The sequence below is a fragment of the Coturnix japonica genome, chromosome 13, assembly GCF_054131305.1.
Source record: "Coturnix japonica strain WE chromosome 13, WE-NBRP24, whole genome shotgun sequence".
NCBI classification, from domain to species: Eukaryota; Metazoa; Chordata; class Aves; order Galliformes; family Phasianidae; genus Coturnix; species Coturnix japonica.
The window spans coordinates 11,407,009-11,432,081 of NC_140675.1; the positions used below are offsets into that span (position 1 = coordinate 11,407,009).

General features: G+C 37.1%; 1 protein-coding gene across 2 annotated transcripts in view; it reads left to right on the forward strand.

Moving 5' to 3' along the window:
* The window catches only part of SDK1 (sidekick cell adhesion molecule 1), a 358,865-nt gene that overhangs the window by 95,078 nt on the left and 238,714 nt on the right, over positions 1–25,073 (forward strand). For both annotated transcript variants that reach the window (XM_015876860.3, XM_015876861.3), the window contains exons 3-4: positions 3,495–3,601; positions 6,430–6,577. In XM_015876860.3, the coding sequence (XP_015732346.2) occupies positions 3,495–3,601; positions 6,430–6,577 (255 nt within the window). The remainder of the gene's footprint in view (positions 1–3,494; positions 3,602–6,429; positions 6,578–25,073) is intronic.

The window sequence follows — 25,073 nt, forward strand, 5'->3', positions numbered from 1 at the left end:
GAATAACAGGAAATCTGAACAGGAGTGTATGGCATTTTGAAACTAAGAGTGCCATGGTACTTACTGCATAAGTGCACAACCCTAATAAGCTCAATGAGATTCAAAACATGGAATTTGGAGTGTATTGCAGTATAAGTTAAAATGAGTGTATTGGAATGAGGTTCTCTTTTTCCATTTGTAACTAAAATGTCTGCTATGAAGGTGATTAAAAAGATAGGAAGCTACTAGTTCATAGCAAAATAACATTGACAAAACATTTAGACATTGCTCCATACTACTTATGTATAGTTCCTTACTGCAGTCAGGGAGCAGCCAAAGAGGATCTTGATTCTGTGGCAGTACAGAACTTTATACTTCTAAGAAGGATTATGTGGCGTAGGTACACTGGGTTGAGTTAAAGGAAAGAAAAGAATATGTTTAGACATAAAAATTGTGGTTGCAGAAGTTAAACTTTGACCCCCATAATTGTTTGTTCTGCAGCTCCTAGGTAAATATTCTGCTTAAATGCATGATTCTTTCTTGTCTGACTGGCTACATGTTGAATCATCAATCATATATGTTCAGTAATTGATATTACCTATTGTGTTTTAAAGTAATGCCTATATTGTAACATGAGGAAAATATTCCAAGCTTATTATAACACACCAACTGAGTAAAGAACTAATTGAAGTCTTTGCATTTTGATGTTGGTGACCCCCCAGTGAACGGCTTTTTTTTTGTACAAAGATGCTGATTATGCACACAGCCTGGCCTTTATAGTGACTGTGCATATGTGTCTATATTAAGAATTTATAAACCAACCTTATAAATTCTTTGTGATCTGAGATGCATGTAGTGAAAACAAATCAATATTGCTGACTAGAGTAGCAATTTTGGCTGTATTTGTAAGTTGAGAGTATTCAAAGTTCAGACATTGACTATCTTCTTTTATTCTCCCCTCTCCCCTGCTGGTTGGTTGGTTTTCTTGGTTCGTTAGTTTTCTGTGGAATGAAGTTCTGGACCAAATGCATTGTCTGTATTTCCCTTAGTTGCCTGAGGATTTTAGTTTAATTAATTTTAGAAACCAAGGCTATGTCTAACATTAGTTTTCTCCTAGATGAAGAACAAATATCAGTCCTTTCTAGATAGGAGAAATCCTGCCATGATTGCCTTTTAAAATTTGTAGCTGGAAAACCCCAATCTAGATCAGCTTTTCCTCCGATGTCTGTCAGTACAAGCTCAGATTTTCCTCTTCAGAAACAATTGTGATCTTTTCCATTTCTTGCATAGAACATTCTTCTGAATAGTCAAGTAACGAATGAGCTCTGAATAGCTGAAGTTGGCACAACTACCAAGTGCTGAGTGGTTATGTTGCTTCTTCTCTGAGGAGCTCATTCTCAGCCTCAAACCAGTTTTTTTCTTTTAAGGTCCTATGTGATAGGGCTGCATCATATTTGTTTCTTTACCATTCTTCCTTTTCATCCCAAACATGAGCAGCACAACAGCTAAATCAGTTTAATTTCCTTTCAAGTCCCTTCTTCCTTAGAAGTCTTACTACTTTTTTCCTTGTTGCTTCCCATCTCACAGAGCATCCTTTCAAAATGTTTTTCAAGCTCTCGCTTCCTCTTTCTTTGACTCATTCCACTATCATCCAGAAAAAAAACCCTGTGTCATCCAATTTCGAAATCCATGTTCCAGGATGTACCATTTGTTTGCCTTTCCTGCACATTATGAGCTGGTAGGTCTACTGTGAAGCTGTGCTGGAATTCTCAAGATAGATGAGATTTTCATGCAAACTTTTAAAAGCTTTTCTGCCAAAAGGTTTTCTTTACTTCAGGCAAGGTATTATGAATGTTTTCTGCTGAAACATCAGTAAGTTAGAAAAGAACACTAATGTAGGAAGTTTCTGATCTAATTGATTTGTTTTATCCTAGTGGAAGAAGAAGTTACTCGATGTTATTGTCTTGATATAGATGAGGAGCAAAGAAATAAGCCTTTAATTTTGGCTCTGTAGACAAGCATAAGAATTAATTTTAGCCAAGTACAGTATCAAGTGTGGTAATATTAGCTGTTAAAATGAATTATCAATATTTACTTGTCAGAGTCTTTATTTTTTATTTTTGCTAGCAATGCTTTGCAGCAATCATCTGCTGTCAGTGGAAATTATTCTGGAAGGAAGTCAGGGGAGCCATATGTTGTCTTGATTCCTATCCTATTCCCTTTATTTTCACCTATTTTCTGTTTCCTGTGTCACACTCATCAGGCAAGGCAGCGTGTTAAATTTAGGGTTATATCTACTCACTGAACAGCAAGTATTTCTTTGCTGTTTGTCCAGCTTAGTGCCCCCAGATGGAGCAGGGTTGTGAATCTGTCTTATCTTTCCAGTACAAATTGTCATAATCCCTGAAGGAAATTTGCTGGTTGCACCAGAGCAGGTCAGGAGGAGTCAGCACAGGCATACAGGCAGGTGGACAGCACAGGTGCCCATAACTCATCCTCAGGAAGCCAGATTACACTGGTGCCATTTGCTGGTGGCATTGGGCTCTAGTTTTATTTACTGTTTTAGGTTGTTTGACCTATTTGCTGTATTGTCTTTGTGATTATAATGCAGTGATGATAGACTTCATTTATCACTTAAATTAGATTTCTTCTCTATCCTTTGTTTTTTATGCTGTCTGATCCTGTTCACATATTAGCTGCTCTGTATGTGGGTGTGTATAGTATGTGTGAGTTTGGAAAGAGATCCTTTCTTTTAGTGGAATTAAATATCAAAGATTAAAATTCGGTGGTATTATTTTTCCTTATCTTTTCATAAAGACTTTCATTAATCCTACCATAATATCTCCAGAAGGTGACCAGGGGGAGTATGTGCTTTGATTAATGTTTGCTTAATGCAGGATTATCTATATTATTCTTGTGTTTTATTCACATTAAAACTGTGCTCATCAGCTCATTTTCATGTTGAGTAATCAGATGTAGCTGAATGAGGAAGGTGAGCAGTAGTGGAATAAGTGACTTCTTGAGCAAATCAAAGGGCAGAGCAAATACAATGTACACTGCACCGTCTTTTTCTGTGCTCTTTGGTTGTGCAGTGTAATAAACACTTCATTGCAGAGCTTTGATAGTTCTTGCGAGGCTTCCTGCTGCCTATGTTTAGTTGGCAGCCTTCTTGTGCCACCTCAGAATAAAACACCGGGCATCTTTGCATTATGAACGAAGGTAGATAAAACTAATAAAAGCATTTAAGTCTACATTTCAGGAGAAATTGTGGAGGCTTATTAGTGTTTATAAATTGTATTTCTCAAAAGTCTTTTTATGTTTCAGTAATTTTAAAGACAAAGAGGACACTGTGGTCATAAAGCAGAAACTGAGTGCTGTTCTTAAGAAAAAAATAAACATGCCTTTCAGACTATGTGTAAAATAAGTATTCACAGAATATTATCAAGTGCCACAGAAAGTAGCATTGATCTGCATGTGGGAAGAAGTGTATTACAATTCTGCATTCTTTCTTACAGGTACATCATTCCAGCTTTGCAGAGATCTGATGCTGGCTTTTATCAATGCATTGTGCGAAACAGGATGGGGGCATTGCTGCAAAGAAGATCTGAAGTTCAAGTGGCGTGTAGGTTTGGATAGAAGTTACTCTGTCAAATCGTTCACTAACTGATTCTTTTTGTGGGTACCAGTAAGATTTGTTAGTCTGAGAATGCATTACGTATAATATTAATTTCAAAATTATTACATTACGAGGAGCTTCACACTTAATGTGAGCTATATTTTGGGAAACAAACTCCAAGTGGTGCAATATCAAGTCTTTAGAGAAGACTGCAGCTATTCAAAGCTAAGAAAAGGAGATCATGTGGAGATAGCTGTAGGATGAGAGAAAACTATTGTGCTCTTCCATAAATATGCAGGGATTAACGAAGGCCAGATAGCACTAAATAATAATGATTAAAAAAACAAAACAAAATCCAAAAAGGAATGAAATCCTAGAAGAAAGGAGAGGCTACCTGAAAGAGAACAGCTCCATGAAGCTTTCAGATCATAATTCTTATGCTACAAAACTGGTTGTTTCTGAGCCAAAACTGTTCTAAACATGTTTCAATGTTCGTACCTCTTCAGACTGAGCAGTTTCTCAGAGCTGACTTCTAATTTCACATCTAACTTCCATTTGATTATATTGAACTTATTCTGAGGATTTAGTGCTAATTACTATGGCTTAAAAATGATTGCCTACTCCATTTATTTATTTATTTATTTATTTATTTATTAAGTTTAACATATAGAAAATGTTACCCAAGTGAGTTGCTTGGAAATAACAGTACAATTAAGCCTTTTGTTTTTCAAGTATGAAACCTGTGCTTGTATTCTTGTAGGGTTTGTTAAAGTGGTTCATTCCCCCACCATCTGGTTCTGTATGCAGCTGCACAGGCAGTTGCGCTGCTATAGCAGAAGGAGCGATTGGTGAGGTAGCACTTGTGGGAATGGTGGTGAGAAAGTGGCACAGGAGTACTTTACCTTGATGCTGCCGCCAAAGAATTCTGTCTCTTGAAAAGATAACTTTATTCCCTTCTGAAGGAGGGAAAGATTTTCAGCGAGGTCCTTTGTTCCTCCAGATATTTTTTATAGATGCCCATATTCTTGGTTCTTCTTGAGAAGGAAAGAAGTGCAATTGTTTACTTTTCTGCTCTTAAAATTCGCCGCCCACACCCATTTAACTTGTAGTTCTGCATTGCTGAGCAAGGCTAGAAAGCTCTCTGTTAAGATTTCTCTCTCTGAGTTAAGCAGCTTATTAATTTATTTATTTTCACTAACAATGCCATGGAAACAAAGCAAAGCAGATCTTAAATGACCTAGGAGATCTACAGTCTTGATCCTATCGTGACCTATATTGCTTCTATTGTGAAACTTGTCCATCAGATTGGCACAGCATTCACACAGATTAAAATGTCCTACAACCTGAGGTTTGGTTTTTTTTCCACCCTTGTCCTCTGATACAACAGGGAATTTGGTAAATTAAACTATGTTGTTAACATGTTCTAATATATGATTTAATTGAATGGGAACAGATACTGTTAAAAAAGCTGTTGAATAAATCTTAATTACAGAATGGGCTTAAAACTTTTGAATTGTGAAGTCTACAATAACCATATGACAGTGAAGTTAATTGGATCCACCTACATGGTTCGAAGCTTCACGTAGGTGATCTGATTACAGCTGTAAGAAATATGGAGCAGCAGAGGCAGTACAGTGCTGACAGGGTCTGAATAAATTATTTGAAAATTACAAAGTATAGTGAAACCTTTGAAATACCATGTGTTTTTAATTCCAGCTTTTGTCCTCTCTTTTCTCATCTCCTTCCATCCAAAGATCTGGTAGTGTATTCTGTTTCCATCTCCCTCGCATCCCTTTGCCCCAGAGCACATTGCTGAGCCCAGTGGTCCCTAAAATAAAAACAATCCAGAAAGTTTCAGAGGCAGAAATCAGGATAGTTGTTTACATCAGTTTCCTAGTTTAAAGCAAATTAAAATGCATAGAAATTCTTTGGAGGATGAATAAGTGGGAGCCTAAAGCCCTGTTTATTTTAATGGATAGAAATAAGACACAAAAGACAGAAGAAGAACAAGAGAAAATATGTTTGCTACATTTTTAACAAGGAATCCATAGATACATGAACTTACCTATGAAATGAAGCCTTCAGAGACAGGAGTTCTGCAATTGTAGTTTTCTCTCTTCCATTGATATTTTTTTGCTAAAAGCTCCTTTTTAATACTACTGATGTTTTTGTAAATGACAGAGATCTATTTGAATCACGGCATATAGCCAGAAGGACTAATTGCTACCAACATTGCTGGTCTTGTTAGTTTGATATGCATTTGTGTATAATGGCTTACTTATGTAGATCTGACTTTACATGGATGACTACAAATTATGCAGCTGCCTGTTTGTTTAGATATGGATAGAAGGAAAAGTATTGTGATAATACTTGTGATAAAAAATATTTGGTGAGCAGAAATTCATCAAGTTATACACGCCATTTGCATTCCTTTGTATGGCACAAAGCTTTTGTGTGCTGGAAGAGTAGGAAGTAAAGTACTCTTTAAAAAGAACATAAAGAAAAGAAGCAGAAGATAAACCCAATCAAAAGCGCAGTAGGACACCGTCATCAATAGAAAATAAGCAAAAAGATCAAAACTCACTTTGGCCATTCTGTAAAGTTGACTTGTGTGCCCTTACAGCACTTGTCTTGGCCTTATACCTTACTGCTCATCCAGTGTGTGATAATCAGTGCTGTCTCATTATTTGTTGCTCAGTGTTGACTAATTATAGCAATGCACACAACAAGGTGGTAAAACACATTTAATTCACTGACTACTGAAATGAAATGGAGGATGATAAAAGAACTTCCAGGACTATGAATATGTATATGCTTTATTTTTTACTTTGCAGACATGGGAAATTTCATGGACACGAACCAGAAAAAAACAGTGACTGAAGGAGAAGCTGCAGTTCTTAACTTCATGCATATCTTCAGCTATCCAAGACCACAAGTGACATGGTTTAGAGACGGGCACAAGATTATTCCTAGCAGCAGAATGTAAGTCAATTTTAATCTCAAGAAAAAAAACCCACCCTAAAATGTGATTAATTACCTTTGATAACGTAACTTACTTTTAAAATACACTAATTAAGGTTTAAAGAGAGTAAAGTAGCCTTGTTCATACTAAGTTGGAGATAAATGGCTATTTTAAGACCATCTCTGAACTTCCTAAGCACTTTGACAAAATAATTCATGTGGTTTTAATGGTCCTGGTGCAGCATAACGGAGTGGGTATGCACTTCCTTCTTGCTATTCATTTTCATGATACGTTTTAGGAAAGTAAATGCTCATGTCTCAATTATATTTACTTGAGTGGACTAAATGAATACTGAGATTTTTCTTTTTTACTACGAGCTTTTCACTGAGAGCCATGCTTAATAATGTTTTTCCTCACCATAAAGTTTTAAATATTGCTTATTTTTCCTTATCTTTTTAGCCTAAATGACAGTTTTATTTCTCTTTGACTAATTAGTAGCTCACCCAGTAATGGCAGAGTTCTTGCACTGTGATTAGCTGTTATCTCAAGGTGTGCTCGTTTATTCTGTTCTGAAGTAGTCACAAGGCCATTCTGTGTTTGTAATTCATGCTTATTTAGAGAACAAAGGAGTTGCAAAGTTATTGAATATACAATTATAAACGTGTGTGTACATATATGTATTACATATAGCTTCCAATACGTAAAATATTTCTCTTACTTTTCTGATTTATAAGAAACAGCTGAAATGCCAAGAATATTGGTGGTTATTTTTAACTGTGCAGTACATTTTCATGCACTCCAAGGGACAGACATGCCAGCATCTGATGGTAATGGGATATTGCAAAGATCCAGAAAGGTTGCTGAGTCTTTAGACTTTATATTAGAGAGAGAGAACTCTTGTTGGATTCTGATTTTATTAATCCGTACTGCATATTTTACTGCTACTCATGTGCATTTTCTAAATGTTAACTCTGGTATTACAGGCTCTTTGAAACTGTTAAAATTGGTATTGCAAGGATGTGAAGCAACTGCGTAATAATTTATGAGTGGTTTAATAGTAATTTGATGGGAAACAAGCTGGAAGCTGAAACAGTGTGTTGCTGGGCAATCTCTTTGAGAAAGCAAAGTTACAAATCCTGAGTTAATATCCATTATGAATCTCCTTCCTGTACTCCTACAATTTGTTACAATACCAAATGTTACACATTTTCTTTTCTCAATGCTGACAATACAGTATTTAAATATATATATATATATATACATGTCTATATGCAGACTGAAAAAAATTTGTTGCCCAGATATCAGGCAGTTTTTTGGGAGCAGTCATTGGGAAACAGTGCAGAATGACCCAGACAAATATGCAGGGTCTGAAGATGAGATTTATATGGGTTATCTTACAGTACAGGGAAAATGCAAGTAGAGCTGTGTGTGTCAAATATTTGTTAGTTTTAAACCATTGTTTTCACATATGATGCTTCACTTCAAGAAAGTTGGGATTTTTGTGGTAAAGTCACTTGTAATTTATAGCACTGAATTCTGTTCTGTGGTAGGAGCAGAATATACCTAAAACCTCCCTAATCAGAAATACTGTCTGAAAGGAATTAGAGGACTTCTAATTTTACTTATTCTTGCAGAAATACACACACTGAGAAGGTGAACCTCCTTGGAACAAGGCCCTGGGCAACCTGATCTAGTAAAGGTGTATGTTTGGTGGCCCTGCTAGGCAGGGGGGTTGGAACTACATGATCCTTGAGGTCCCTTCCAACCCGGGTAATTCTGTGATTCTGTGATTGGAAGCTTGATGTATCTTATACGGTGAGCTGGATAAGTTCAGGAAGTGGCAGATTTATGGTACTCACACCAATCACCTTTGCAAGTCTGTGCAGTTGGTCTGCAGCCACCTGACAGTATTAGAAGAACCATACAGCACTCACTTGTTGCTGTGATGTTCTGGCAGCCAGTGGAGCTGCTCTAAAGAATACCTGGAGACTGAAACACACAATGCACATAAATGTGTGAGAAATGCATTTGTCTTACCATAACTCTGTTTCTTCTCTGGTGGAAACTGCACTTCCAGCTATTCTGTACACCAGAGGTGTAGCAGTCGAAGTGATGTATTTAGCAGGTGATCCAGTTGGGTAGATGCATGTCTCATTGGATCACCTGCTAAACAACAGTTCAATTGATGCAGCCACCTTGTGTAGATGCTCTTTAAACTGATTAAAAGTACCTTATATCGCTAAATCAATATAAAGCTTTTTTAATCCTCTTAAACAAGCTTACAATGATTTGGCCACATCAATCAGCTACTCTGTCAGCTACAGTAATGATTTCCAAGGGTGACATGGCTGCTGTGTGTTCAGACTGATGAAACAAGCAGTGTTAAAGATGAGAAGAGCCTTAAGGTGTACACAGTCATACTGTAACAGAAGAAAGAGGTGTTAGTGATCCCAAGGCTTATTTACATAGGGATGCACGGCTGTTGTTACCATTGGATTGAACTAATTTCATTGATATGGAAGGGGAGATAGAGGACATGTTGGGTTCTAACTGAGTGATAAATATGAAAGAGGAGTAGTTCTGGGGGGGAAAAAAAGCAACAAACCCCCACACAGAACTGTCTTAAACTGTTTCAAGGAACAAGACTTAGTTGGCTCTGCAACAAGGGTTTACATAGAGCAGTCCTAGGGTAATACTGATGTCTTTCTTAGTATTTATTGGTATTTAGGATATTTAGTGGGAGAGGTTCTGTCAGCTATTCATTTCAACAGCAGTGTATTTCTATGGAGCTAAGATAACAGAAGGTGTATTTCTGAATTGTCACAAGATTTTAGGATATTTGACAAATATATCGAGGAAGACTCTAACAAAGAACAAATAATTACTTTATGGATTCTAATATTCTATCTATACCTTGCCTTGCTATTTAATGAGTTCTGATGATGGGAAGGAGCAGACTTGTAATTCTAATTCTCTTACTGATCACTAAGCAGAAGAGTACCTGTTATTTAGGCTAAGGGCAGAAGAATTGATTCAATGGGTGGCTTTGGTTTCAGTCTTTTATGAAGGAAATTCAGAGTGGTATTCTTACTCTGTGAAGATGCACAGATACGATATTTTGTGGGAGAAAATTACTTCTGAGACCCAGATTATTATTATTATTTCCACATTGCATATTCTGTTTAACGGATGGAAATTTGCAGCAAAGAGCTGTATGTTAGTTCTCATTTTAGCAGTGCTGGTGCCTTGATGTAAGAATAATGGGTGTTAATTTTTTTTATGTGATCCTTTTTGTGACAAATTCCTCCTAGATGGATAAAAATATAAAGCCAGCAGATCCCTGTACAATATATGAATATGAAGCAAAAAACCTGCTCGTATTCATGCAGTTGTTGACATAGTTTCCAACTTAGGCTGAGTAATGTATCTGCAGCAGAGAGTGTGACATGATGGCATGTATTTAAAAATTTAAGTCCTAAATGTTTCTTCTCCTACTTAGCACAGCATTCATGTGTATTCATTTTGGCTTTTGTGCATTATCTTTCACCAAATCTCAATTCGGTATTTTAAAAGGATGTTCCTGGATCATCAGAAGAGAATGTGAGCAGCAGCAAGAGAGATTAAGTAAGGAGAAGAGTTAGATTTGGGGATGGCTTTTAGTATTATGTGATGTGAAAAATTTCCAAGGATACTTAAAAAATAGTTCACATTACACTTTGACAGATGAATGTTTTCCAAATACTTGAACAGACTAATGTGGAATAAGAACAGAGCTATTATCCAGGGACTTGACTGATGGGATGATTCCATCTGTTTCCCCTCGCATCCTACAGAAAACAATAACTTCCCTCAAGGTAACTGCATAAAAGAAATCGCTGCTCTGAGATGTGATGTCATCAGGTTGCCTTCCCTGGGTGTGCTTCATCAGACTTCAGAGCAGAGGGCATTGCCCTTCCTTCACACCAGGCATGTATTGTACCTTGGAGGGACACAAATGACAGTGGCACTGTGCAGGTCTGCAATCGCCTTTCAGCATTGATAGTGAGGAATTAAATCCTAGCTTTTAATTAATTAATTCTACTGTTTATCCATGTGAAGAACTTCATAACCGAAAAGGTTTGATCCAGCAGTCAATAAATGAATTGTTGGTCATTCTTTAAGAAGAGCCATAAAGAAATCTCAGTCATCAAGAAATTTTTACTATCCTCAGTGACTTCCTACAGTGAAATCCTTTCCCCCCTAGCAAGTTGCAGATAGATAAATATTACTTCATATGTCTTTTGCTAGTGGAATGCTGTCTGATGCAAAATAAAAAGTTTATTTTTGTCATTTAAAATCAGTTTTGGGGCATCCCTTTTAGCTAGGTGGACATTTTGTCACTTAGTTAACTGCAAATGAACCCAAATTCTTCATAAATGCACTCTGTCCTGCCAGACAGTGAAGATGAATTGCTTTGCCTTTAGGTTTACATGAATATCTATTTTTTTTGCAGTAAGAACACTTCATTAGGCATTTGAATGTATGTGGTCATTACTAGCTCTGATAGATACTAAATGTGCTGACAGATTGTGGAAGGAAAACATGTTAGGCACAAGAAACCCTCAAATATACCTTGCTTTGGCTTTGGATGCTTATAATACCCTGCAAATAAGCAAAGCTAGGACAGACTTACTTACCATCTGTTAAGGTAAAATGTAAATGTATTAATGACGTTCTCAAGAAGAAAACAAGCAGCTACAGCTAAACAGTGAAACAATAAGAAGGTTTAAGGTATGTGGGAATAGCATATTTGATTTTGGGTTGATATCAGCAATGGATTTGGTTTTGTCTGCATGGTAACAGCTCACTTAAAGCTCTGCGTATGCATTTTTCACTTTAAAACAAATACCATTTTGTACAAGCGACTCTAGTGCCAACAATGCACTACTCTGCATGTAGTAGCCTGTCATACAACTTACGTTAGTTGCACCTAATTACTCTTCACATACACCAGATAATACTTTAATTAAAATTCTGATGATTAGCATTAGCCAGCAATACATTCAGAGACTGTCAACTCTGCTGTGTATAGCCGAGCAATAATTTAAAGAATAAAGTCTGCAGATCTCTTAGGTCTGCCACCGTAATGGAGAGGCACCTCTCTGCAGTGAGAGGTACGACAGCTGTGAGCTGTTGTTTTCTGGCTGTACATTTACATACTCCATGTTACGCTTAAAGCCAACTTTCAAGTACCTGAGGAAAAAGAATATTTTGTACAAGAAAGCTATTTCTTTAAACTGAAATTCATGAGCATTGTGTGATTTATTTTTAATCAAACTTATGCATCGAGTGCTTCCAATTTAAAGGAACAACCAACGCTGGCAATCATTTTAAACAGAACTTTACTGCTGTCCCCAGGGCTTGTATGCATATAAAAGACTGTAGGGAAGTCTCCCATCATCTTCTCAAGTACTTTGTTTGAGCAGTCCTGGGTGCTGTCGGTGGACTATTTTAAGCATTTTTGTCTGCTGCTTCAGTAGGGGGAAACATTTACACTGCAGGATAAACAAAGCCCAGAATTATTTTCTAAAGCTGTTTGAATTGTTCAGATGGAACCTCGCCGTTTTTCTCTCTGCTTGTAAATTTGGTTGCCACCGTTTTTAAACATATGTTTTAATAATTCATTTCTTTAGACCTCTTAACTTTTAGGGCAAGGAGAGGAGAGGAGCACTGAGTTGTACCTGGGGACTGTGTGCTGATGGACACTGATCATCGCAGTGTGGAAGTGGGGCAGGAGGAAAAAAGCTGCCAAAAAAACATGCCTTTAAGGCGCTTTTTGGGAGTGGATTCTTCCCCAGAGATACACTCTGAGGCAAAGCGCATTTTTATATTTGACCAATATGTTTCATTACAAATTTAGAGCACAAAACATGGAGGGACTTTTTTTTTTATGAACCTGGAGAAGTTGCTGCCATTATACCAGCACAGCATAATCCATATTTTTTGATGGAAAAAGAAAGTGGATGCTTGGAACTAATATTGTGTTTTATTGAGCCTCAGCTGCTTGTGGTATCTTTCAGCACGGTCTTCAACAGCTGTAAATATCAATGAAACTTTAAAGATCACTAAGAGAAAAATCTGACTACCAGATATTGTTTTTTTCCTAAGATGATCACATTTAAAGAACAAAATCATTTTTTCTGTCACTACGCTTATTAATCATAGATTTAGAATTTGTAAAACAATGGGGAATGGATGAAAGTGTCACTAGAAAGAAACCTTTTTGCTCTAAGTATGATTTAGTTATCACTGCTTGCAGTAAGAAATTGATTTATGAGTCCTTTGCTTTCTGGGGACAAATGCAGTTTGGAAAAAAATATATGCACTATGAGAAAAGTGTTAATAGCATTACTCTCTGAAACAGAACTTGAATTGTTCTTATCTGATCTAGAAAGGGAAAGACGCGAAGACTCACTGCCATTGTACCTTGGGGCTCACTCGTTGCATCTGCTCCATTCCCAGAACTAATTATGATGTTAGGGAGAGATCACTAATATAATTTCTTAACAGCTGATGTGCTCTTTTGGAAAAAAAAAAACATTTTTTGCTGTTCATCTTTGAAATACTCAATCTACAAACTGAAAGATTTTAATATGCAAACAAGATAAGACTATTTAGAAGTCTTGCAGAGAAAATGCACCAAATATAACAAAATATTTATGCTTAATTAATGGTGATTGTTCACAAATCCCTGTGAAAGATTTATCTCTTATGACCACTCACATATCTATCTCCTTATGGAAATAGATGCAAAATGCTACTGACTTATCAAGTATAGCAGCAGGTAATGTCTTATGTTTACCAATTAGCTTTTATTAATCAAAACTGACTGAAGTAAAATGTATCTGTCAGTATTTCTGGCTGTTTACTACAAGGGATTATTAATTTTCTTTCTGTGCAGAAATGAACAAGTGCTGGCTGCCCTCATGATTCTTGTAGGTTTCTGTATGATATGCAAGAGGTGTTAAGACATGTAAGCTTGTAATCATAAGGCTCTGAGGAGACCTGGGAATAGGTGGGACTATAAGGAAGAAGGGGACAAATTAGTGGGGTCTGCTTTGATTGGACAAAAGGAAATGTGTCAAAACTAAAAGAGGGGAGATTTAGATGGAGTATTGTTTTAAGAAGTTATTTTTGCTGAGGGCAGAGGCACAGGATGCACAGAGTAATGGTGGTGCCCCATCTCTGCAGACACCCAAGGTCAGGCTGGATGGAGCTCTGAGCACCCAATGGAGCTGTGGGTGTCTCCGTGCATTGCAGGGGGAGTAGGACCAGATGGTCTTCAAAGGCTCCTTCCAACTCAAATGATTCCACGATTCTAATTTATGTAGAATGACTTTAAAAGCCTATAATTTTGGCAGATTTATTTTTGTGTTGATTGTTACTCAGGAAAAAAAGAACTAAAACAACACAGAGCTTTGGACTCTGGGGATGTGCTGTGGTTTTTGTGGTTGATTTGTATCAAGTCTAGTTTGCTAACAGTGTTCAACTTGAATTTAAAGAATTTGGTACTGGGAAGCATTGGGAAGCAGACCTTACATTAATTAACGCTGCAGAGAAGGGAAGGAGCTGGCAGCCTGCCTATGGCTTATCTCTGATCCGTGGTTGTGAGCGGAATCTTTAGCTGTTTTGTGTCTGGCCTTCCTCTAACAGATTCCAAATGAATTTAAATAGATTGTAAATGCCCTGTCTGAGCTTTCATGGGGTCCGTCTGATCTGTGTGAGAAGGATGATTTTTAGCTCTGGTGAAACATTTTAAAGGCATCTTGTGATTAAAAGAGAAAAAAATAGCTGAACAGCCAATATTCATTGCAAATTTTTCTGCTGTACGTAAGCGCTGCCTTTTATTTATCTAAATGTCTGTGGTTGTTTTCATACATTACACGAATCAGTTGTTCTACATGTCAGGAGCAGAACTAACCATAGACAAATACGGCTTCTGTTTATTGAGCGATTACAGTCGTTGCTTGCTCAACGTCATTCCTTTTGCCTTACCCTCTAAAATCATGCTACTATGGTGGGGATGGAGTAGGGACAGCCTACTTAGTATTACAGCAGTGGTGAGGGAAAGAGACAAGGAAGGGAAATGGTGGAAGAGGGCCATGCCTCTCCTTCTCTATCTGCTGATACCTAATGTCAGACTAAGGGAAATCTCAGCTGGGTCAAGGCAGAAACATGTGTGAGTTCTGAGGGGACTGGAAGGGAAGTGGATTGTGTGTTGTCCAACCTGATGGAGGAAAGAAGACAGCTGGTATGGCCTGTCAAAATGGTCCTGAACTCTACAAGAGGGAGAGGATGGGTGAGGAAGACTTGATCTGGGAGCTCATCTGGAGCTTCCAGTCACATGGGAGAGGGAATGACAGTATCCTGAAAGCGTGGTCTATACTTATGCCACCTATGTGCAATCACATAGGAAAAAAAGCAAACCTCCCCAAAGGATCAGGGGAGACCCTGCCCCTGTTCCTTGAGCTGTCTCACTGTTTCTCCAATTTCTTCTCTCCAATTCTTATTGTCCCTCCTAATCTGAACTCCCATCCCTGTTTACATGTTGCCTCTGTTCACTCCCAGCCATTCCTCCCTCTGGCCATACCTGTCTGCCACTCAGACTGGTATTGGTACTCAGCATCATTTTGACTATCTGGTGGTTATTTGTCATTTTGGAAACAGATGCACAGCTTAAAAAGCAAGACAGGAAGGATCTTTGGTTATAGATTTAGTGTAGACAGGTTCTGGCAATTTCTATCTTATCTATTCAAAGCTACCTGAATTCTTGAAGTGGAGATACGATGGAGACCTTATTCAGGAAAAGTACTTGAAAGCACTGAAGCTAAGAGCTGTACACTATTTCATGTATTTCTCCGCAAAATTTCATAGGCTATTTAGTTCTTAAAGAACAATTTTTCTAGATTTTGCTCGATAGTTCTCCAATAAAAAGTGAATTTGCTGTAGCCCATCAGCAACCAATACCATTTGCAAGAATTTTAGCATCTTGTCTGCTGTCTGCCAGCTGCTATGTGTTCTTGTTCCTACACCCAGTGTAATACTTCTGCACTGGAAGAAAAGTGCAATACTTTCCTAATAATCACTAGTTCGAATCGCTGATTATTTTAAACATCAAAACACATTTTTGGCAATCCATCATCTGTTTCCATGGGAACTGAAACTGGCCTTAGCAGCCGCAAGAAGCAGACTTTATTGGTATACTTACAAATTTCAATGGTGGTTGTCATACAGCTGCATTTTCTGTTTACCCAACAGATATTGCAATGAGAAGCTCATACACAATACACTTGAAAAAAATCTATGTACATTTCAATTTATTTTTTTTACAATTTTATTCACAACCTAACAGAAATGTTGTGGTCAAGGAGTGAGAAAATATCAATATTGTCCAACATAAGCAGTCAATACGGGACATTTCCATAAAGTGTCATTCCTATTCTTTTAGTTAGGGCTATGATAAAAGATTCTGTGATTCTGTGAAAAGAGAATGGAGAAATCACTTGCCTTGGGGGAGGCAACATGTGGGTGGAGGCTTGCACTTACAAGTTGTCAGGTACACTTTTGTCCCTTGGTGATTTATCCCAGTGGTTCTACTCTCTAAAGTCTTATTTCCAGAATAACCATTTTCCTATAACTGTAGCTCATCTCCTGCTGTAGGTCTCAAATCCTCTTTATGCTTCTGTCTGAGAGCTTCTTGAGACTTCTCTGTTACTATCTTCCCCAGACAAGTTCCCAGCTCAGACGCGTCCCTTTCCCCTTGTCAGCTACTGGATCTTACTTTTCATAAATTAACTATCTTCCAGTGAGTAACAGTGTCATTTAACTTCTGATGGTGACAAAATGAAACTGCAATTCTAACTTTGCAACTGGTCTAGGCTTTCAGTCTTTGGTTGTATGCTTTGTCACAAGCTATTTCTGTCCCATATCCAAAGTGATTTCAACAGCATTATCTGAAGAGTAAGTTAGTGCATTTTTAAGAAACCTTTTAACAACAGGAGTGGAAATAATTTAGGCATCTTGAAAATTGGCCTTTATTGTATGTTGATGATTTAAAATTCCAGTCCAAGATATAAGCCAACACGTCACTGATAATTTAATCAGACCAGGGAGTTTGTGAGATCTCCTTGCTTTGGTGAGATAAAGAGAAGTGACAGTTTAATGTTTTAATGCCTGATAACTTTTAATCCATAACTGTCAGTGTTGATTTCACTAAATAAAGAAAGTTTACGGTGCTGAAGGTTCACTAATCAGGATTCATAAAGGTAAAATATCAGTAGGTCATCCTCTTGCCTCTTTGAGAAGCCACTTTTATTCAGGAAATAATTCCAGAACGGGAAAAAAACACCAACAAAACAAATAAAATAGCAAAAGTGGGAAGAAATTGGTGTGCAAAATACACCTTACTTTGTCTCGTAAAAACTATAGAGGCATCTTTGGGTGAATAAGAAGCCTGAATATTAATGCAGCACTTATTTGTTGTTTTGATTGGGATAGGTTTGTAGCAAGCAGATTGTTTTACACCAAGAGCCAAAATGACACATCATATATAGGTTCTTCTTGCATTTAATGTAATACAAAGAGCATGTGCATGATGTGAAATGGTCAAAAAGTGTGACAACAGGTCTAAGCTTCCCAGCCAGATGCCAGATGATTTGCTAATAGTTTAAATCTTTAATTCCCTAATGCTTCATTTATCCTTCTGAAATAACATAATAATAAAGCCTTTCTTTGTGGAACATCAAAGAGCTTTTCAAAGGGGTTGGCATTTTTTTTTTTACTCTTACACTTAAACAAAAATAATACAAAAAATCCATTGGCTCTTGACTCACATGCAGGTGTTGAATATCTCTTATTAAGCTGCAGAAGGGATTTACCAGAATTATGATAAGGACTCTGAATACGTGCTTTATAAATGCTAATATAAAATCTATTATTTTAATAGTTTTGTTAAAGTTACGTGTTTAAATACAGTACACTGGTGTGAGCTTTGAAGGTTTGTGTTTTCATTTTGATGTCTTTTCTGTTCTAACCGTTGCATTCTCCTTTAGTACAGTCTTGCTTAAGAAGAACATCTCTGCATTTCTTCCATCTTCCATCTGTCGTGCTTCATTCTGCTGTATTTCCTGTATCATTTTGCTGTGCTAGCCATCTAGGGAAGGAAGATGTGTAGAGCAGAGGTATGCAGGGCTGAAGTATGTTCTGGTGCAGAGATCTTAGAGCAGAGAGGCATTTCCTCAGCAGCCTGCACTCTGACCCCTGAGAGTGCCAGGTCTCTTTGCAGAGTGCTGGCAGAGCAAAGGACCCAGCTCTTCTGAGGCAGACTCAATCTTGCTACCAGTGGCATTTTAACATGGGTGAATGCAGTGCCAAGAATTGCTGGCATCATAAACAGGAGAATTAAAATGGAAACCTTTCTAGAAGGGCTCAAAATAGAACGAACCAGAAGAGCAGATTCAGTTGCCAGTTAATTCCTATCAGTGTTGTTCTAAGCCATTTTGGTTTATGGGAAACTTCATTATTGTTTCAGAACATGCATTGTGTTTTATGTTACTTGATACTTGGTGTGTTCTTTTTCCTTTCAACCTTCCTTGTTCAATTGTAGTCTTCTCTAGTTATGAATAAGTAAAGATTGCTACATCCTGGGCATTTTTGCCATATGACAATTCATAATTCAACACTACCCAATTATAGACGTTAGGATTGTTCAGAACTAACTATGCATCTTAGTTATCTTCTTGGCAATCGGAACAGCATTTGCAGCTATTTGCATTAGAAATGCTGTTTCGTGCAAAATGTTTGAATCATGAAAGACATAAAGTATTATTCTCTGTGTTTTTATTACTTGGATCAGTGTCATATTCAGTAGAATTAAAAACATGTGTTTGTACTCAATGTTTGGAATATTGTTTCTCTTGGACGATTTTGATATCAAACTCTAGCTGAAGGTAATCCCTCCAATGTCTATAGGCCACTCTATCTTACTGTTAACATTTATCTAACGTTAAAGTAATGGTCAAGGTAATGAAACCTCATGCTTCAGGGCATAGACTAATACTTACACATATGCTTCACATACTGTGAGGGTTAATTAGTATTTGTAAGCAGTTAGAACCAAAGTGTCTTTACAGTTATGTGGGTACTGCTACAGATATCATCTGCGGGACTCAGGAGTTAATTTCATCTGTATGCAGATGAGTACTTTATAAATGAATTAGTTGTGGGTGGTCTTTTTGTTTCTTGATTTTAATATTGTTTGTTTCTATCTGGTCCTTTGTCCCAGAAGAATTAGCACTTAGTATGTCTAAACACCAAAAGGATCCTGGGTAGCTCTACAAGTCTGGCTGCATCTGCTTAAGACCATGGAATTCTTACGAATGCCCTGGAAAGCGTGATATTCACACTTAAATAACTGGGGAACTTTAAGCCACAGCCTCAATATCTGTAGCAAATACAGAACAAAAAAATACTTTGCAAAAGATTCTGAGGGATGGTAACCTTCATTGAAATCAGAGGAAGAAGATGGACTTTTTCTAACTGCTTGCTTTATATTTCTCCACAGAAGTTGTATATGACTCAACATTCTTAATCAGTCTTTGTGGATTTGCACTTAAACAAAGGCATCCACATGAAATTTCCACCCGAAATTGTTTTGAATTAGTAAGTGGTTCAGAATTCTGTTTGTAATTACAAATTAGCATCAAATTTTAAGTATGTTGAAACAAGCTTTACTCTATAAAGCTTATTTTACTGAGATTGAGATGACTGATTCCTACAGCACATGTTGTGCTTATTTGTTTTATTATTTTTCCTGGAACTGTTTGCTGTCATTTGTAAACAAGAGGGATCAGTCTGTTATTTACCAAGACTGAGTAAAAACACAACGAATTATTCAGTTAGAAGACACAGTACACAGAGTAAGCAGATCAGGAAAATGTATTTCAATGCCAGCTTCATTAAGTTGATAATCATCTCAATATATTCCCTTACAACTTCAACAATTATTAGCCATAGGTTTATTTTCATGATTATCTTTAATCAGCGGTGCAAAAAATCCCTAAGCAAAATCCCATGATAATTGGAAGCTTCCAGAAAAATCTCCCTACACGTGCAGCGTCGCTGTGTTGAACCCAGCAATTAAACTCTTTGCTTCTGGATTCTGGATGATGGAATTCAACACAGGTGGTGAAACAGCAGTTCATCTCTGAGGAAGCATACCTTAATTTCCTTCATCAACAGTATGTTTGTTCAGTATATATTCTTTTTTTTCTCAAATACTGCAATAGATTGGGGGGAATCAATGGCTTTGGAGGCTTGAGTTTAGTATTCTGTCACTAAGCTTATCTTGCCTGGCATGACCATGAAGGATTTTTTCTGCTCCCAAACAGCGCTTAAAGCGTTATTAACTTTACTCACGTGCTAATTTTATGCTGGAGTTTCAACTTTAGCTTCAGCAATTTTTGTCTAAGCTTATGAAGGTATTTCTCTTGAATCCCCTTCAGAATATTTTGACAATAGGTGAAACAATGAATAAGAGTCAACAGGTTTATTTACAGAATATGGGGATGAAAGACGTAGTAGAAAAATCATAATGGAATTAATGCCCATTGTGAAGTCTTGAGCTAGATGGAGCTGCACAAACATCTTCTTCACCCAACGCAGCTCTTCAAGGTGCGCTATGATTTTTAGCTGACTTTTATCAGTTTTCAATTTATGCAAGATAAAGTGTTTATGTGAGATAAAGTGTATAGCGTGTTTTGTAATTTGTCATAAAACTCACTGGGCATCATCTAGATTGATTCACACCCAGCATGCAGTGTGCTGATAGAACTCTCACAATTTCTTGTGTTTCTGATCATGTCTTTTAATTCTCTGTTTCTAATATATTAGACAGGTTTTTTCTTGCTGTGCTGAGCCAAAAGGCTTATGGATACAGGACGCCACTGTATTTTCCTGTACTCCCTGCTGCTTTGTGTATTCTGTCACTGACATATTCACTTAATTATATGACAGGCGGTAACTGCTCTCCGAGGGAGCAAAAACAACTGTTGAATTCACTTTTAAATTATATCATACTGCTCTATTCTAAGCCTCTTTTTAAATAAATGTTGAGGATAGAACTACTGATGTGGTTTTTAAACTTTAAATTTCAGTTAGTTCGGTTCATTTTTAAGTAGTCCTTCAGCAAGAATAAATCAGTTTTTATAACTTACAACTTTCAATTACAATCTTTAGAGAGAATAATAGCGTTTTTCAAGGAGCCATAACGTACAACAACAAGGAAGCAGCAGTGTTTCATTTGTGCTCCCATGGAGCCTAACAAGAGCTGTTCTTAAGGAAGCACATCCTAGAGGGATCCTTGAGTATGTCAGCCTAGGTGAGGCTTTGATCTCACATTTGAGCTTTCACTTCGGAAACTTACTGATAAACCTTATGGGGAGACGATGCTGACCTACTTTGCTCAATTTCTACTGTTCAATAAAAATGGACTGAGAATTGCAAGCTGTTACAGTCTTCACTGATGTGCCACCAAATTACATGAAAAGATGTTTCCTCTGCACAGATCGCAAACTGGTGCCTGTGATGGAGAGAGTTCAGTCTTTACTTTGAAACAAGGTCAGATATTAGTTGTGGGTACTGCAAAAGCTTTAAAATGCAACAGGAATAAATTGAAACTACCCAATGTATGAATCTATTAAATACAAACTAAAAATACTCATTAAGAATAGGCAGAAATGTTCTGTATTTGGAATAATTACCATGAAATTAGATATATAGATAGGTACGACCCACGTGATAGTGTGGATTAAATAGAAATCTTACCTTGTAATTTACTCCAGGTGTGTAAAAGGACCCCATCAATTGGATTAATTTTTAACAAATCTTTCAAAGCTGAGTAAAATCAGAAGGCTTATATGATTGCCACTATATTTCCCTTATTAAAAAGAAAAAAAAGGAAAAGAAGACTCAGATGACAATCTTATTTGAAATAGTGAGTCCTGGGCAAAGTAATGACATTTAGAGGACTTTGCAAGGTAAATTTCTTCCCCCAAGACCCAGCTCAAAGACAGTGGGTACTAGAAGAGAAGATGGTCACCCCTTTTGTTTTTAGCAGCTTACATAGATTTTCTTCTGACTCATTGGAGGATGGCATTTGGAAAAAACATTAATACTTGGATTCACTGCTTCTACCATTGATACTACTGGTGAAGCAGATGTAAGGAAGCAAACATCTAAAACTGTCTGAAACAGTCTTAATGCCTTTTTGAGAAATCTTTCTTGTTTACCTTGTCTGACCCTTCCTAGAATTAAATATTTTTGTAACTGTTTTTTTTGTGGTTTTTTTTCCCCATGCTATAACACAATTTATGATGATCTAAATGGTTTTTAAACAGGGCCGTTTTGTTTTTTCCATGGAAAGGCAGATCAGTGAAACTTACGAAAAAGTTGCTAAATTGGCCTATATAATGTTAGCTCCAGAGTATCTATTTTATAAATTGACCTGATATCTTTCACATTAAATGAGGAAAAGAATTAGCATGAATAGGAGCAGATCTGGAAAGGATAATATTTTCTCAGGTAGAAGCCCATTTAGATTCTCAGGTGTACAAATGCAGTTAAGGCAAAGGTGAGAAAACATTGTCCAGAAATGAAGGAATTCCTTACACCAGTGATAATTTTTCTCCTTCTCTTCTTTTTTTCCTCTTACTTGCCGTGCCAGGATTGTAGGGTTTCATTTCTTACTGCATAAATTATAATTTTTCGTTGTAGGTTTTTCAGAATTTTTCTAGCTTAGATTCATACAGAATTCATATTGTTATGACTGTAGCATTTGAGTTACTATTTAAGGGCTTTAAGTGCTCGGTGCTTTAACCTGGTCCTTGCTGAAGCTGCGTCTGCACAACGTGGAAATGACAGATTCAACTTCTTTGTTTCCAAGATCTTACTGCGCTTCTCTGGATGGTGAGTAGGAAGTTTTGTGTTATGTTTCAGTTTCAAGTAGTTCTGTGAAATGGCATCTGAAGTAGCATGGCATATATCTCATCTCCTCACATGCCTTGGAAATTTCCACTGTCATTAGCGTTTGCTGCATTGCAGCCCCCTGCCAGGTCAAAAGGGACCAGTTCTCCACCTCTGCATGTCCACCACAGTTCTCCTTGAAATGCAGATTACGGGACAGAAATTTTGTGCATGACTTTGAATTATTCATCATGAAAAGCTTTAAAGAAAGGTATATGATAGTGGGAAGTCATTTTGCTTTGTTCAGATTTTTAAATGGTGAATTTTCTTTGAATGCTATCTTGTAACGCAGGTCTTAGTGCTCAGTATAATCCAAAACAATAGCACAAATGGCATTCAGTTAACAGGAACCATGTTTCTTTAAGTGCTACTAATTTTGAGTACTTCATTTACAGACAATTCTAACTTGATAATAATATCTGTTCTGTGTCTAACAGAACAGATAAATTGCGTTTGACATTAGAACATAAGAAGTGCCCCACTGACTCAGACTAATGGTCCATCGAGCCTCTTATTCTGCATTGCAGCTTGGAAAGTCAGGTGCTCTTTAGGGAGAACATTCTGCCTTTTTCCATGTTCTTCAGCACAACTTTTGGACTGGGGGGGAAGTTGGTGGGTTCAGAACTGCCTGGTGTTTTTGTAGTGTCTGGTTTTAAACAAATATGTGGACAACATGTCTATTTTTGTTTTGAACCTCCTGATGTCGATTGCCTTTGAAAGTTTACTAGCTTTTTTCTTACTAAACATGGTTACGTTTGATATACTCTTACGCAATGATAAATTTAATTTAAACATTGTATGTATTATGAGTTTATGAACAGTAGAGGACTGTATGTACCTTGTGCACTTACAAAGCAAGACAGTGGCATATCCATGATTTTTCTCTTAAATATTTTAGAATTAAAAAATCAAAGAAAAACAGCAAACTATGGCAATATGACAACACAGATTTATGAAGATGTCTTTACTAGAAATTGTCTGGAAAAGAGACAAAGTGCTAGGAATTTAAACAGCATTCACAAGTTGTGCTGAATTTGAGATACTAAAGAACAGATGCAAGCGTCTGGTGATACTGGACAGGGTAGACAGAGGATGACAGTCAGTTGAAAACCAGAGGATCTTTCAAATAGGGGGAAAAAAGTCTTGGCCAGCTCTATAATGATCAAGGGGAGGTAGCACCTTCCCTGGTAGAGGAAGAGTGTTGAAGTCCAGGAGTTCTAAAAGGAGAAAAATTGTCAAAACTTTTTGAATTACATTTCAGGGTATTCATCTGACTCTCAAATCTTTATTCAGAAAGAGGGCAGTCTGTGTCTCTTCTATTTCTTTCATCATCTCTCCTAAGTTATTCCCCAAAGCACTGAGTTACAAGAGGTTTCCTGGGTGTTATGCTGGCAGAATTTCCTAGCAGGTACATCAGTGTGTTTGCACTTATGCCTGTATCCCAAAATTGATATTCTTTTAATCACTGAAAACCAACCTTTCTTTCAGAGTTAGGGCTCAACAGTCACTATACAGATACTGCTGATAGAATTGCATGTACATCATGCCTTTTTCTCAAACAGAAATACCTGTAAATGTGGCTAACTTTTCTGTGTCGGCAAAAATTCTAAGCCTTACTAATGCAAGTTGAAGAAATTTCTTGAACTCCCTTGTTCTACTATACACCAACCAAAGCATTTCATAATCTGTGCTATCATTGCCGAGTCAAGCTGATTAAGGATTAATGTGTTACAAAGATACTCCACCCAGGAGAGAGATTAACTATACATCCATAGCAATACCTCATGAATCATCAAAAAAAGGTGAATAGTCATCTTTAGCTTTCTTTGGGTCTTCTTGGGTTTTCTTGTATCTTTATGCAATTTATGAACTTCTTTGGTTGAAGAGATTCCAAACTCCAACAGTTTCATGGCTATTTGGATGTCAGCTCCAGGAATGTTGGTTTTTGGAACCACTTTCTTCCGATGACAACAGAAAGCTGAACACAATGTCACTTCTCCTGTGTGGAAGTTATTGAATCCTTCTATTACTTATATGACTGGTCTTTGTTTCCTATTGAGGAGCAGTAGAGGTTTCAAGGTTATTATAAGGTAAAAGTTTCAAGGCAATGTTATACATGCCATTTTCTTCAGGAGGAAGGTTGTGGCTGTGGAATTACAGTTTCTTTAAAAGCAAAGCCTCTAATTACAATTAAGTATCTGAAATTACAGCAGTCAAAATCCAATTTCATAAAACATTAAATTGAGTCTGCTTTAAGATGTACTTACACAATATTAAGAAAGAGGGGGAAATGAACTATAAATTTTCCGTTTTACTTTCCAGTCAGAATGAAGTACATTTGCAAAATTATTTTTAAGAATACCATAGCATCTGCTTGTCTGATACCTGACTCCAGCTGAGCGTCATCACTTCTTGTTCCTGGGAGGTCTAAGCTTATGCTAATGGCAAAAGCATAGA